The following is a 16512-nucleotide window of genomic DNA, read 5'->3' on the forward strand; positions in this document are numbered from 1 at the left end:
TATAACTGTATTTCATGGGTATTCAATTTCTCCTTGATCAAAATACAACACATTTCCTTTGCATCCATTTGCATCTATCTTAAAAAGTAATAATCTATCTTAAAAAGCAATAACAACATAAAAGGTATATCCTCATACTATTTTGCATTTTTGATCCATATCAAAGACAGTTGCATGGATTTTTTCGATCAGCCTCACCAAAACTGAAACTAAAACTAAAAAAGGAACACAAAAAAGTATATGATATCCTGAAGAAAACCTTTCATAAAAAATAAAAACTACAGCTGTTAAAAAAACTCTGTGTAAAAAAAGGGTAACAACGAAAAATATTGAATGACTTGTTTTTTTCATGTATCATTCACAGCAGATAACAATGCATTCCTTCAATTGTTTGCCTAGGTCTAATTTCATTACATAATCCATGCATATTAAATGGAGTTAATTTGATATGAGAGATGATTTGATCGATTTTGGAAACTTGATTGGTTTGACTTTGGTTCCAAAGTGATGGAGGTCCTTGGTTTGATAATTGGTTTAAAAGTTTCAAGTATGAATAAAATAATGTATTTAATAGCGCTTGTAATGCTTCTTTACATTCTACAAAAAATCGAATCATTCAAAAACGTCAGCTTGTCTGTTTGAAGTTTCTATGATCAAAATCATTGAAAAATTTGATTGATATATAAAGAAATATTCAAAATTACCCATATTCCCTTCATATAACTTTGGCATACCTTCCAACATAGCTCTAGAAGATTTACCAGGCCAAGTTTCCCAATCACCAAAACAAGTAAACCCACCTCTTTCTTCAATAAAATCCAGATTAGGTGGTTCAATTAATGTCTTGAAATGAATCCCTTCATTCACTTCTTCTTTTAAATCTTGACAATTTTCTTTAATTAATTGTTTTTGTAATTTTGGATTGAAGGTTTTGGATGACCGATTTAGTTTTGGTACAATTCTTTTAGCTATGTAGATTTGAATTTGTTTTAGTGAATTTTAAGTATCAGGTTGATGGTGGTGGAAAGCAAGACTAATGATTCCTTCTAATCTTGAAATCACTAAAACCATAATTGCTCTAAGTTTTAAAGTTGATAATTTTGAATTAATGGTACTATTGAAGGTGTTGATGCGCATAAAATGGAAGGACTTGAAGCCGTATCAGGTGAATTAGCACATTTTTTTCATAATCGATTTGCCTAGGAGATAAACAACCAAAAAAGTTGAAGATTAGTTTTGTTGATTCAGATTCAAGATTTTTGATGATAGAAACAATAAAAAAACCTGAATCTTAGTTTGAAGATGTATTGAAGCATACCAGCATAAGTTAAACAAAAGGAACCTATAAAACTCTCACACTGCAAAGATAATATATTTTTCCATGGTGAAAAATGATTGAAACCAGCAATTGAAATGGCATGCTTCATATTGGTCCAAAAAATCTAAAAAAATCAGGTAAGTAAAATTGTGTGATTTTCTCTCTGGCGGGAGATTTTGGTGGATATAGAAAAATTCTAGCACTCTGTTTGGTGATTTCCCAGATTTTTCGGCAAGATAGACAGAAATGCAGAACTTGCACACTCATTTAAGCCTCCAAAATTAACGCAAACAAGCCAGAAAAAAAATCATAAGTGAAGGACAGCATTCCCTTTGTTGAACATTTTTTTTGGGATCTTGCTGGCTCAGTATGTATACCATCACATTTGTATTGTTGAAACTATATATATTATGCTGACGTATGTACAAGGCTCCGAAACCACCCAGAAAAAAATTTGCAACACAACAAAGAATGTGCCATTATGTGGAAAAAAATTCAGGATAATCCGTCCACATTTGATACATTGGTGACCCAAAATACATTCACAATTTATTTGGAAAACAGAGAACAACTTTTGGTGTTATACCTTGCATATATCCAAGACAAAGGCGCCAAAAAATACAAAAAAATCACCAAACATTACAAAGGGCATTTTTGATCTGTCCTGATTTTTCCGGATTTTTTGAACTGCTGTGAGCTTTCAGAAACCAGAAAGAGTATCAGGAATTGCTTGCTGAGTTACTTCTGAGTAAAACACTCTAAGCAACTTGAAAAAGACGTTCAAGGACAAACAGCATTGTATCTCTCTGCAATCCGTTTTCCAAGAACTTTGGGCTAAAACTGGGCCCTAAATTTCAGAAATGGTTTTTTGTCAATCATTTTAAAATAAATGCAATCATTCTTCACCACGGAAAAATATATTATCTTTGCAGTGTCAGTACCTGAATCACAAGTTTCCAGGATTTCTTAACATGGTGGCTACATCAAAATCAAAAGTCAGCCCAATTTGATAACAGAAGATTGAGAATAAGATAGTCTTACAATGATACCCATATCTAAAATTAGGATTTAGATATGCATTAGATTCACAAATTGGACACATATTGGATACCAACTGATTATCCAAAAACCAAGCTCTCAGTTCATACAATCCCAATCCAAGACTCTGGTCCGATAATGAGAAAGAGAAAGATACTAACAAAGAGTTCCACAGCTCTATCGGTGATTGCGTCTTGAATTACTTGATCCAATGACATCTTTGTTTGGAGTTGAACTCATCAATGAGGCAGGATCAAGATGAATGAATGAGGGTCCACAGTTTCGATTCTTGTTGAAACATAAGTAGTTGAGATGTTATTATTTTTATTAAATGTAGATGTTGCTGGTTTGGTGATGCTATAGGGTTATTGAACTTGATCGAACAGTGTGTTCTTCCACGACTTCATCATCATCATGATCATGATCACCATGACTCTTTGCTCAATTTTGCCACTTTTATTATCTTCTGCTTCTACTTTAATCTTCAATGTATTTGATTCAACTTGTATGTATTGCTTCTATTCTTCTTCTGCTCAAATCATCGAAGATTGATTTGGTCTTTTGACTTCCATAATAATTGATGAATCATTTGGAATTGGTTTGAGTAGAGATTTGTATGAATGAATGATGATGATGATGATTGGTGAAGTTCTCGGAACGTAAGTGCCTTTACACACCCAATCTACAAAATAATTAAAAAAAAGATCGGGATTTTTGTGGGGACGTCGTTTGCCATATGGTGAAAGTCGAAAGGATAATGTACAATTCCTGATTCTGATCAACTCGGAGTGAGTTGGATGGGTTTGAACACCTAACAAGAAAACAGGTCCTCCTTCTTTATGATAAGGAGAATCAGGCCAATGTTGTTAAGAGAAAGAAGTGACTGAAAGAAATCAACTGAATAAAACGGCATTAAAGTCGATTATAAGATGTTCTCGTCAATGTTCAGCTCTGGATCATTTCAAATCATAAGAGTCAAGAGAAATGACGTACCAGCGACTAAAACGTTGATTGTCGCTCACAGCTTTTTCATTCAATCAAATCAATTCACCTTTCCTTCCGTCATGTTCATGTTTTAGCTTCTTCTTGAAATTTGTTTGGTTTGATTGTCTTGCTGGTAATACATTTGGTCAATCAAGTAAAGAAGGGTTATTGTCAGATCAAACAGTAAAGAAGAAAATTGATAATTGGGGAGAAGAACAAAGAATACTACTCAACTGATCCCTTCAACTTCTTTTTAAGATGATCTATAGTTTCAAAATATTCACTATGTTTATCAACAACTTAAATATCCTGTGTTGTACCACCAGCTGTGTGAATAGATAGGTTCCAAGCTTGAACCATGTTTTTTTGGCTGTTATTCTATTGTTTTTTGCTTGCTTAAGTATGACGATGATATAAGGGATTGAAAAATGAATACGATGTAATGAGATTGAGGAATGATCAGAGTCAGAAGTTGAAGATGGAAGTGGTATTCATTTGATTGAACACATTGATAAGGGTTTGGATCAATTGACTGGAGGTAGATTTTGTTTAGATTCATAAAGATGATGATTGGAAAATCCTCCCAGTGTCCAAAACTTGGGCTGGTCAAAACTCACAATTTTCCCGGCAGGAATTGGAGGTTTTGACAGGTTTTGTTCAAATTGATAGTTCTCCGTTAAAGTTTATGATATAGCTGGTGTCCCTCAGAGTTGGGCCTGGAATGTCTTGATTCCCATCATATGTTACAATTCTAAATATCAATCTTTGTCTGAAAACATTGTATACCAGCCACCAAATCATATAGGACACTTTTACATACTTACTCATTATGTGGCCAGAAACCAATCCACAAGTTGAGTTTGACATATTTTCAAATGTACAATTGATCCTAAATTACCTTTAATTTCTCATAATCAGACTAAACTTTCTTGACCGGGTAGAGGAGTTCATTTTGAGTTCAATCAACCCAGTCTTAGTGCCAATCCAAATAATGAGCATGTACCACACTATCATACAATCTAGTTCTTGAATTCCCAAAGTGAGTATTTTTTTGCAGTCATGTTGGTTTGATACTCCAACATTTTACTGAGATTTTTGTTTAAATTGTTGTTTCAGTTTGCAGCTTGGACTTAAAGTAAATATTATCAATCAAAAACCTTTTGGATATGTAATGAAAAACTAACATTCATTTGATTAATCCAATCAGAGTATAATTTTCCTTACTTGAATCTATTCAATGTAACATACTCTTCTGGCTCAAATATCAACCTTTCTCAGCACTTTTCCTTGCCAAGTTGATTACCATCAATCAAGGGACCTATCACAGGGGCAAAAATTGATGCTCACAACTATGTGAGCGTTGAAATTTTCCTGTTTTGTTCCCATTTGTTTCCCATTTGTTTCCAATTTGTTTCCCATTTGTTTCCCATTTGTTTCCCATTTGTTTCCCTTTTCTTTCTGTTTGTCAGCTGATTACGTGATCATCAGGAACTGAGCAGACAAACCAAGCCTTCCTCAGCATTTATTCCTGAGCAAAGAAGTCTGAGGAAGGGCTGATCCATCTGCTCAGCTGATCCTGAGCGGCATTCCCTGGTTCAGTAAGCTCCAAGGGATGCCACCAATGTATAGCTTAGGGGCTGAGCTGAACTGAGTATCCCCTTAGCTAAGTCTCTGAAGTATCCCCCAGATGGATCACAGAGCGCCAAGCTTGCCTCAAGCTTGATGGCTCCAGAATGAAGCGTGAGGCCCATCTGCTCGTTCAACTGAGCTGCTCAGTTATTCCTCAGGGGCATCCCTGAGATCAGGGGGATCCAGAGGATTTCACTGCTCAGTTATTCCTCAGGGGCATCCCTGAGATCAGGAGGATCCAGAGGATTTCACTGCTCAGTTATTCCTCAGGGGCATCCCTGAGATCAGGAGGATCCGGAGGATTTCACTGCTCATTGGATGAGGGCCTGCTCAGCTAGTCCTCAGGGGCATTCCTGGACGGATCAGAAGGATCCAAAGGATGTCACTGAGTATTGGCTGAGGGGCTGCTCAGTTGATCTCAGCCCCTCAGTGTGAAAAACTTTATCCGGGGATATCACTGAGGATTAGCTGAGCAATGAGCAGATGGGATGACGCTTTTATCAGGCTTCATTCCTTAGCAAGGAAGTCTGAGAAAAGTCCGGCCCATCAGTGATCCAGTCAGGGGATGCTACTGAGTATTTGCTGAGCAGCTCAAATGGGACGCCCCTGGGCAGGCTTCTTCACTGAAAAATGAAGCCTCAGGAAGGTATAGTTCATGTGCTCATCTTCATTTTGAACAAATTGCTGAGTATTCAGTGCCTCATGAGCTGATCCTGAGTACTCATCGGGAATCAGTTATTGCTCATCCAAGATGGAAATGAGCCTTCTCAATAAATGTCAAGTAAAATATGAGAACCACAGGATGATCACCTGAACACAAACAAGATTGTGAATTGAATCAATCTGAAAGAAAATGAATCTTTTTTGGAGAATTCCAAAAAGTCTACAACACTCACATGTATGTGAGTATCTATTTTGGCCCCTGTGTATGTTGATTGCTTTGACAGATCCAAGTCATAGTCCATCCCTGGAAGTTTGATTGTTTATCAATTTGTTTGTGAGAATTGGTTGATTTGAAAGTGCCTTCATATAATATATCACACTTTTAAATCAAAATATCATTGTTGACAAGGGTTTTTGATTTGGTGCATAGCTAAATAATCTCAAGATCAATACTAGCTCACTGAAAGTTTTTTCTGTCTCATTTTGATGATTATTGGATGATTAGGTCCAGCAATGTATCAAGCAGCTTGAAATATTTTTGTGGTTGAAAGAAATTTTACATTTTGAGAACTTTTTATATTTATGAAGGTAATCTGAAACAGCACAAAGGCTCCTTGATCATTTCATATATGAAGGCAGTTTTAAATTGTTTCAGTAAAGTATTGTATGAAGTTTTTCAATTGATTTTTATATCTTTACTTTGAGAAATACAATGATCATATTCTTCAAAACCATTGAATAACATGAAATTGTTTTGAAATGAATCACTTGAAAGATAAACTAAGATCAATCTTAAAGTTAAGCTCTTTAATTTGATTTGTTTCAAGGAAACAAATTGTTCATGATAAAAAAATTGTAGAGTGGTGCCACACTGTACTAGAATATACATTTCCCATTAGCAGATATGTGTATCTCCAGGAATGTTCAAAATCCCCAAAGGCACAATAGTAATCCAAATCAGTCCATCTATTAATCACTTCAGAGACAGAAAATGATTCATTGATGTGACTAGAAGGTTATATGCCTCAAGTTGACTATTCTATTGACTGATTTTCATTATGGGAGCACAGGTAAGCTGGAGAATACCATGTCAAAATTGAGAAAAGAACACCAAGACTCCATGTCAACGCAAACTGAGTGGGGAGGAGGCAAGCTTCAATAGAATGCGTCTTCAATATGAAAAACATTTAGGAGCGTAACTGAGATTTTACAGAAGGTGTGAAATACACATAAATAATGACTAATAAGTTCCACAACAGAAAATTTTTAAGACAAGCACAGGTTGAGACCGTTGAGGCGGCGCCCGCCGCTGATTGTGCTAGGCACAATATGAAAGAAATCAGCAGTATGTTGCTATACAACAGAAGTACACCAAGCTACAGCTAATTCTTTTCTGAGACCTGGGTCAATGCTGGCTCAGTTGCGCTGAAGAAGCAGTTAGCGTTGCTCTAGCGCAACTGAGCTTCGGTACCAAGTTTGCACCTTGGCCGGTAACTTTCCCGGAGTTACACTATCCCAGAAAACCCAAATTGGGTAACGGGTACTCAGTACCGCTTCCCAATTCTGGGGATGGGTTAGGGTGGTACTCAGTACCGCTTCCCAGTGCTGGGGTCAAAGCCACACCAAACACTGTACAGTATTGTACACCGATCTTTCCATCCATCAACTCAAGCCTCAACGAACTCACTCTATAGGACACCAATGTTCTCATCATCTCAAGCCTCAGGTCAATCAATTCACACGGTGGCAGGCGTAACAATTTCCAAGATCCTTGACACCTTCTTTGACTGTGCACTGTACAATCATGGCGAGAGGCATGGACAACCATTATTCGATGGCCTTCATGTAGATTCAGATTGGTCAGTATCTTTGCTTATATCACTGCCAGTCGTTGACCTAATCTTTTCCTTCACTGACCTGCTTCTTGGTTTATCAAATTATACTATCACTGCTTGTCTAAAAACTCACTTGAAAAACTTGAAAACTTCCTTTAAAAATAATTATCAAATCGTATCTTTCTCATTATATTGAACAATCTTTCTCTTTATATTGAAAATACTATAAACTTTTCCTATGGATCCATCCCAAAGTACTCTGCCCTTCAACAGCCTAAGGTTACAAGACGGATGACAATTCTCCCCGTTGATCTGGCCGGATTCCTACTCCGGCACGTCTAGGACCTGGTATGATTTGTCCTCCATCTGACAGCCGCCAAGCGCTCCCCAGCTCATCTTTCACTTTTTTCATCACCAATCAACAACTCTTGACATCAACCAACACAAAGGACAAAGGCAAGGGCAAGCATGCCCGCTCTTTGTCAATTCCTGGATCTACAATCAACACTGAAGCTGAAGATGATACCAACACACCTGAAGTCATCAGTGGACCCGCTCAAAAGATTCTTCCAGCCCCTAAACAAAGTGCCCTAGCCGGTCCCAGCAAAGGTAAATCCAAGGTTGTGAATAAGAAGAGTGGACCCCAACGTAAGGATACTGAGGCCAAGTTGAACTTGGTAAGTCATTTCAACAATTACACCTCACTCCCTATCTCTAATTCTGTATCTCTTATCTCCAACTCCCTATACGACCAATTTTCTATTTTAGGCTATTGCAGCTGATGCTGGTGTCACCCGGAATCTCAATCAAGACTCTGACAATGACAACAGCCGTGTACGTAAGTGAGTCTGGGGAAACAAAGACCCTGAGGATGATTACAATCCACCAGTTCTGTTCTTTGGCGAACCATACCATCGCCCACATGATGTAAGTCCGGCTCATTAATATCAACTCTTATTTATTTATTTATTTTATTCTTTTTTGCATTTTTGTTTGATTCTAGGATCGGTCAGAGCCACCTTTGACTTTGAAGTGTAAGTATTGTCAAAAAGAGGTGCACATCAGTGCAAGCTCAAAATCTAATCTCTGTGTTCATCAAGACGGATCAAGCCAGGCTAGCAAGAACAGCTTGGGCTGTCCACGCCACAATCAAGCAATCAGAACTGGTGCGAAGATACCTCCGACTCAAGCTGAAATCAAGGCAAGCAAGATTTGGAGTCAACATGCAGCGTCAATCGACAACTTTCTTCTGCCGGTTCCCGAGTTTGATAATCTGGTGGTGAACCAGATGATCAGTTTATGGCAGGTCACAAGTAGTCTCCCTTGGACTATAATTTAGCACCCAATGCTACGTACAATTCTCATGTATCTTCAACCCGGCATCCAAGTGTACAAACGTAAATGGTCTGCTGAGGAGGCCAAGCGACTTTACGTTGGACTCTGCAAATCCGTGGTCAAAGAACTCAAAGTAAGTTTTCATCAATTTCATGGTCATCTGTTTTTAAGAAGATATGCTTACATATCTTCAACCATTTCATCCAGTCTCTCACAAGTATGTTCACCTTGATTCAAGATGTATGGACTGTTTTGCGCAATCATCATGCGTTCATTGGAGCGTTGGTGGCTCATGTCGACAAGGACTGGAATTACGTGGTCCGTCATATTTGCTTGAAGCTGGTGGAATGGCATCACAAAGGTGAATGGCTTGCCGCACCACTTGCACCGGTTCTTAAAAAACACAATCTATGCTCCAAGATAAGTTTTTGATTTTTTTTTGTTTGACATATTTAATTTCTTTTTTGCTAATTTTCTATATCTTCTTTCACCTCAATTTCCATCCCAGCACATGATTGCTATGTCATCTGATTCAGAATAAAACAACATGACCTTGTGGACCGAGCTACAACGTCAACTTCTCAAACATGACCCAACTTGCCACTGGAAACCAAAGACAATGCATGTCTTCTGCATCTGCCACAAGATGGGCCTCGTTGTTCATGCTGGACTGGACACCCTTGGAATTAAACCAAAGCGTCATCGACATGCAACACTCGCCAATTTCCCTAACATAGACGCGATGGAATCTGTGGCCGAAATGGATGAAAGTATTGTGCTAGATGTCAAAGAACCTGTCAAATCAACATCTAACAATCTTGAAAGTGAGGACAATGCTTGTGATATTGGACTTCTTCTGGATTCTGATGATGAGGATGAACCCAAGGAAGAAGAATGTGTGGAATTTGATGATGAAGATCCTGAACCCCCTCAAGCAACAGCTTCCCGTACTAATTATAAAGGTCTTGCACGGACTCGTATGGCTTGATTGATCCAAAATGTAAGTTTTGGCTTTCTCAAGGGCTTTGCTCTCTTTCGATGATGTCATATGTGCTAAGTTTTCTGGTGATGTAGCTCAACATAGTAAATAAAAAACTTACTTGATCAGTGGCTTGGCGGGAAGACTTCAACCGCCGCCATGTGATTGTCAACAACAAGCGCAAGGAAAAGAAGGAAGGTCCTCCCCTACTTGCTCTCTTGGCTGAATACGGTATACGATGGAATATTGAACTCGATCAATGGGAACATATGTATGCTGCAAGAGATCTAAGTTCTGTTGCATAATCATTCCTAATGATTATACACTGATGATCCCTCCCCTACTCTTTTCAACATCTCAGATTATCAATAAGTTGATGAAGGAGGATCTGGCCAAGGTCCATGCCAAAAAGCGTTGTTCACAAAAAACTAAACTTGGATATTTTCAAGAACTTGTCTTTTTGGTTGGCGACTGGGAATCACTTCAAGAAGTTATACAAGAGTTGATTGTGAGTTCATCAATACTTGAACTGTTTTATTATTAGATGGCTAATAAGATTTCACTCCGGAACAGCCTTTGCAAGGGTTGTGTTGCAGGATGGAGGGTGATGGTCCTACTGGTTGTATGGTCTTGCACGAATATTGTGAGCTCAAGAATTTGCTTGAATCTCAACCCAATGGTCTCATGGACGACGATCCCATGTATCCAATGATACATGAGATGCTGCAGAGAACCAAGAAATACTTGAACAAAGCCGCAAGTTGTGACTCCTTAGTCCTGGCTACAATCTTTCACCCCAGCTTCCGGCTCAGTTTCCTTTCTTTAAGCTTTGAAGAGCATTTGGGCATGAACGACCACGCCGATGAATTGCTACAAACCCGATACAAGGAACGTCAAGAGGAAATATCTCGCAAGCCCATTCCATCTAGCTAGTTCAAGTGATGATGATGATATTATCATTGTCTCAAATCCTTCAGTCAAAAAGAAGCTACCAAAGGTCTTTGAGCTCTACAAATGTGCTAATACCTCAAGTGATCTTGGCGAGTTAGATCACTACCTCCAAGGGTTAGATCCTTTGAGCTATGATGATCCTTCACAGCTCTTGAATCCACAATGCGCCTGGGACTGGTGGAGTGTTAGTACTTTATTATTTTGATTTTTCATTATATCTTTCATGTTTCAATCTTCCTCAACATATACTTACACCCCGGGCAAAAACCTGACACATCCAGGATGCGTCACGCCGACGCCTCGGGGCCGGGGCTCCCGCGTCAGCTGTTAAACATACAGCATCAGCTGGACACATACCACCCACTTCGGCAAAAAAAGTCACATTAATCATTTAATGCAACTTTTACATCACGGTGAGAAATTTTCTCACCGTGTGTGTATGTGTAAAAACACGTAACCCTTTGCTATTTGGGAACATTTGGTAAACAGTCACAAAGTGAGCTGTGATGTGCATTCAGCGCCATAGATCTCAATAATACCTTTTGCCATCTGTCAAACAAGGTCAACCAGTCTCACAATCAAGACTCTCACTCAATTTCTTCAATACTACCTCATCTTTCACTTCTTGACTTCCACCCTTCAAACCGAGGAGGTGTAAATCTATTTGATTTGATTTCTGATAGCTTTAAAACTCTTTGGTTTCAACATTTATCAAACAAATTGCAAGCAAAGGACCTTTCAAAGTGACAAAATCAAATCAAATAGACAATATTTGATAAGTGGCTGAAAAATATGGTTGAAAGGTAACAATTGAGTCCAAAACCGAAATGCTTGGATGTGATTCGAGATGACAAAATGGTTTGTGATTTGGAAGAAAGCAAACAGATTATGATCAATCAAAGGAGGTAGTTAAGTTTGAATGCAAGTATTGATTGTTGAGATTAACAAAAGGGAGGCCGTATCAAGATTGAAAAGGTCATGTCAAGACTGAGAATGAAGGATTTTGATGATTCAAATCCAAAAGCAAATGAATTCTTTGTGATGAGATGTTGAAAAAGAGGTAGTGAGGGGTCAAGAGAAGCCTTGCAGTCGCATATGTCAAAAAAATATACGACTTTTTTCGTTTTCAAGAATTCGCACAATTTGTGCACATATGTGCAAAAATACGTATGCGCCTTTTGGTGCATTTTGGTTTACCGAATCATTTTTTTGGGTCACATATGCGACCAAAAATCAGTGCAACTTTTTGGTGGTGCGCAGTCAGTCGCACACGTCACACACCGGTTGCCGAAGTGGGTGTACAGCGTCAGTTGAATTTCAAGGCGACAGTTGACCAATTTGGCGCCAAACCCAATTCTCACTTATTGCTTATACACAATGGGGAGTGGGAATTTTACACTGAGTGATTTACACAGACTAACTCGGTGTAAAATTTTATCAGTGTAAAATTTGAAATGCATCAGGGTCAATTACAATTTTACACATATTTGATTTTTTTACATTCCGTGTAAAAAGTTTCTGTGTAAAGAAGTCAGTGCAAAAGTCTTGGACCCGGACGTGACTTTCAATTTTGCACTGACATTTTTACACAGAAAGAGGCGGTGTAAAATATGTCAGTGCAAAAATCTTGTACCCTTCACAATATTCAATTTTGCACTGAAGAGTTTTACACAGAGTGACTTTTGCACCGAGGGGGTTTACAGAGACAGTGTCTGTGTAAAAACATTCAGTGTAAAAGTGTCAAACAACATGTGCAAAATCAAATTTTGCACCGTCAACATTTTACACAAGAAAATCAATTTTTACACATAAAACCAACATTCGTGCTGTAAGTACCATAGACAAAATAGAAGGAATTATAGAAACTCAGAGGGGGAAGAAAGAAATGAGACTTGCAGCAAAACAACCAGTAAAGAGTGAATGGGGGAAAAAAGAAAAATATCTGAAGATGAGTGAAGAGAAACAAAATGTAATAAGAAAGACAATGAGAAGAGAAACAAAAAGTAATTGTACATGTTCCCAGAGCTCGCGGAGGTACGGAGTAGTCCATTCAGTGGAGTGTGAGAATTCACAGGTGCAGGCTGGAGTTTCACAGTCTTGACATGTGGGAAGTGGTAACCACATGGCAGAAGACGCCTCAGAAGAAGTGGAAAATCTTTCCTCACTTCTCCTTCAATGCTCTCCTGTGAACCTACAGCTGCGCTCGAGAATTTGTCAAGTCCTCCTTTTCTCTCTCTCACATTCTCACATCTCTTTTTCTTATATTTAATTTCTTTAAAAGAAGATAGAACTATCATCGCATAACTATTTGAATGTGGAGACAGTTAGCTACAAAATCTTTCCTAACCAAATACCAAGATCACCCAATGATTCAGGCAGCAAGATTGGCAGAAGAGGCAAAACTCGCAAGGTTTCTAAAGGAGAAAGCTCAGGCAGAAGAACAAACAAAGAGGGCAGAATCTAGATCCTCTCAAGTTAGACAACTCCAGCTCACCCAACCAGAGGACGACGTTGGTTTGCAACCCACCCCTAGATTCACCATCACCACGAGCACTTTAGCCTTGACTGAGGCGAGCCAATCGAAGAGATCAGGGAAGAAGTCCAAGCCTGGTTCTAAATCGGGCTCAGATTGATCGGATGGCGATAGCAAATCTTTGGAGACTGAGAAAGAGGACGGAGAGAAAACAAAAAGCAAGGAGAAGAAGAGGAAGAAATCGAAGAAAGGGAAGGGTAGAAATAAGTCCTCATCAGTATCATCATTGGACAAGGAAGAGGTTAATTTGGGTGCAGATGAGCTGAGAGGTTTAATTGAGAAGAACTTTGGTGAGTTACCCATTACGAATTCACCGATAAGGAAGATTCCCATGTCTCTAGCTTCATCCCATCATCCCCAAATCTCCAACCCCCTATTTCTTTTACATCCCTGAATTCCCCTTGTGGTTCAATGTTGTCATAGCTCCAGCTAGTCTGTGGTAGCAAGACGGACAATCTAGTGAACCTCTGCACACCACAGCTCCAGAACTCTTTCTGTTGAAGCTTTGGAGCTCCAGATTATCATCTGTGGAAGCCTTCTTTCCTCCACAACACCTAGGCCTTAGAGCAATTCCATCCTTTTGTAGCAATTCCATCCTTTCGTATGTTTCCCGGATTGCTACATTGAGTACGCATCCTAGCCGTCAATCCTAGACACGCTCCTCGTTGAAGTTGCAGCAAACCTTCTTGTCGGATTCAATCTCCTGATGCTGCGTGATCCAGTAGAGAAAAGAATTGCTTCAGACTTACTGATTGCATTGTACCGCCTGAATTTCCCTTCACCAGTTCCTACGTCAAAAGAGAAGTCTACTTCGACTTTGTTGCCAACTCAGACAGACCAAATGGACGGGGATGAAACTAGCGATGCCATACTAGATTGCCTAGCGGATGCCATTTGAGCGGAAAATCTCATGTCCGTGAAGTCTTTGAGAGGTAGGTTGGCGGTAGCCTTGGCGAAGGAAGAAATGGCTAGGGCTGAAAAGTCAAAAGGGAAGAAGAAAAGGAAGGAGGAGAAGTCAGAGAAGGATAAGGGCAAAGCGAAGGCAAAAGACAAGTCTGCCGGGAAGTCTCCTAAGAGAAGGAAGACGGACAGGAAAGACTCACCTTCATCTTCATCGAGTCAATCAGACTCCTCGGAATCAGAACCCTCAGACTCTAGCCCAGATCCGGGGAAAACTAGACGCCACTCCCAATCCTCCACTTTGAGCGACTCCTTGTCAAAGACCGACTCTTCCAATAACCTGTCAAGCTCCTCTAGTAGTGATAGCTCTGACTCAGATTCGGGTTTAAAATTTAAAAGAATGAAAGCTTTGTCTCTTGACCTGCCAAACCTACCCAAGAAGTGGCAAAAACATTTCAAGAAAATGAATCGCTATGTCCTTGAGTAAATGAAGGAATAGGTATTGAAGTGTTATCGTTCAAGATAATCTCGTTCGAAACTTGTTCTGGAGTGTTTCCAGCGGCACATGATGGGCCATGACCCATTCTGGCATGTGAGGAGGTTCTGGCAGCTCGGTAAGGTTTCTTTGAGGTTTGATCGAGTTCGGATGGAGGTATAATTGTCAATCTTTTTGTTCGATTTTGTCCAATCCTCCACTTGGATATGTGGGAAAGGTTTTTGGATCAGGTAAATCATCTGATCCAATGGCATACATTCAGGTAAAAACATCTGGTCGTATTCCCCTTTGGCCAAAGTTGTGTACACCAATATATATATCGGGATATATATCGGTTGGTGTGGTTTGTGTATAAACGCTTTCAGCGTGAAATTCAAAGTATGACCCCCGAAGTGGTAATATTACACTGGGTCTAATTACACCAATCTACTCAGTGTGAAGTTCCCGGTGTAAATTTGACGGCCAGGTATCACTCTGTGTAAAACGTTTTGGTGCAAAATTCAATATTCCCCCGGGTACAAGATTTTTGCACTGACATATTTTACACCACCTCTCTCTGTGTAAAAATGTCAGTGCAAAATTGAAAGTCACATCCGGGTCCAAGACTTTTGCACTGACTTCTTTACACAGAGACTTTTTACACGGAATGTAAAAAAATCAAATATGTGTAAAATTATAATTGAACCCAATGCATTTTGAATTTTACACAGTCAAGGTTTTACACCGAGTGAGTCTGTGTAAACCGCCCTGTGTAAAATTCTCCTACCTGATGCACAATTCCATTCAATTTGAAATCTCCCAGCCTTCCATGGACAACATCAATGAAACGGATCAATCCAACGGAATGGTCCTTTGCACCTGCTTTCACTGTATCAAAGTTAAGCATACCAGTCCAAATGGCAACAAAGTAAACGGTATGTGGCTTCATCCAGCAACCCGCCAAAAACACAGGTCAAGACTTAGCGACAACACGGAAGGTACTTCAAGTCTCATTGCACTGGCCAAAGATTTTTCCCACAAGGCCCAAATCACCAATGTCAATCCAACAGATGTCAGCTCCGAAGAGGATGATGATACCTCCTCTAAGAATCCTAAACAACTCAAACTGATCTGTAAGATCCCCCAAATCCTCCCTGTTCTTGGACTTAGCTGACAAGAACATTTTTTGAACTTTAGATCTTGTCATGTATTGCATAGGTTGGCTATACCTGAAATGTTGAATAAGCCGTGTAAACTACCGAAAAGCAAGAGACTACATTATGGGTATTGCTCAAATGTGTACTCAAATCAATCCGCAAGAAGGCTGGACTTCATTTGTTCCAAAAGATGTACGGACAATCACATATTGTTTGAATCTTGAAGCCGAACTGGAGTGATTTGTCTGTTGCTCTGTGTGCTATTCTCTTTACGAGCCAGAAGTCGCACCACCTGAATGCGGCTATCAAGAATTGTCAACTACGAAAGTCTGTGGAGCCGATCTGTTCTCTAAAATCATCATACCTGAACTTCCGACTGTAACTTGTGTATCTGAGAAACGACCCTGTCAACCTATGAAAGCCGATTTCACTACACCAAATCAATAATTTACCGTGGAGTTTAGAAAAGTAAAAATGTAGAAAATTTTCAGCAATGCGTGAGAGGTTAGAAAAATTTGATGAAATTATGGTTTAATTGCCTGTGGTGTCCCATCATTCTTCACATTTTTTCATATTTTTACCTGCATTTTTGAAGATGTTGCAAAGAAAAATGATTTGGGGTATATCTTGTCAGAAACTCAGATTTTGTCCAAAACTACCAAGGCTTGGGCAGAAACTTTTGAGCACTCACAAATACAACAATTTTCCTGCCATA

At 39.2% G+C, this 16512-nt stretch overlaps 3 protein-coding genes across 3 annotated transcripts; 2 read left to right on the top strand and 1 right to left on the bottom strand.

The window, feature by feature from the left end:
• Positions 1–358: 358 nt before the first annotated feature.
• Positions 359–2574, bottom strand: MELLADRAFT_114154 (uncharacterized protein; the record flags this gene model as incomplete). Its single annotated transcript, XM_007418991.1, has 4 exons — positions 359–597; positions 735–968; positions 2360–2432; positions 2518–2574. The coding sequence occupies 4 exons, from the start codon at positions 2572–2574 to the stop codon at positions 359–361; spliced, it is 603 nt and encodes a 200-aa protein (XP_007419053.1).
• Positions 2575–7817: 5243 nt separating this feature from the next.
• Positions 7818–8313, top strand: MELLADRAFT_84545 (uncharacterized protein; the record flags this gene model as incomplete). Its single annotated transcript, XM_007418982.1, has 2 exons — positions 7818–8144; positions 8236–8313. 2 exons carry the CDS (start codon positions 7818–7820, stop codon positions 8311–8313), a joined length of 405 nt encoding a protein of 134 aa, XP_007419044.1.
• Positions 8314–14229: 5916 nt separating this feature from the next.
• Positions 14230–14652, top strand: MELLADRAFT_69835 (uncharacterized protein; the record flags this gene model as incomplete). Its single annotated transcript, XM_007418983.1, has 1 exon — positions 14230–14652. One exon carries the CDS (start codon positions 14230–14232, stop codon positions 14650–14652), a length of 423 nt encoding a protein of 140 aa, XP_007419045.1.
• Positions 14653–16512: the final 1860 nt, after the last annotated feature.

This window comes from Melampsora larici-populina (genome assembly GCF_000204055.1).
Source record: "Melampsora larici-populina 98AG31 unplaced genomic scaffold MELLAscaffold_117, whole genome shotgun sequence".
NCBI classification, from domain to species: domain Eukaryota; kingdom Fungi; phylum Basidiomycota; class Pucciniomycetes; order Pucciniales; family Melampsoraceae; genus Melampsora; species Melampsora laricis-populina.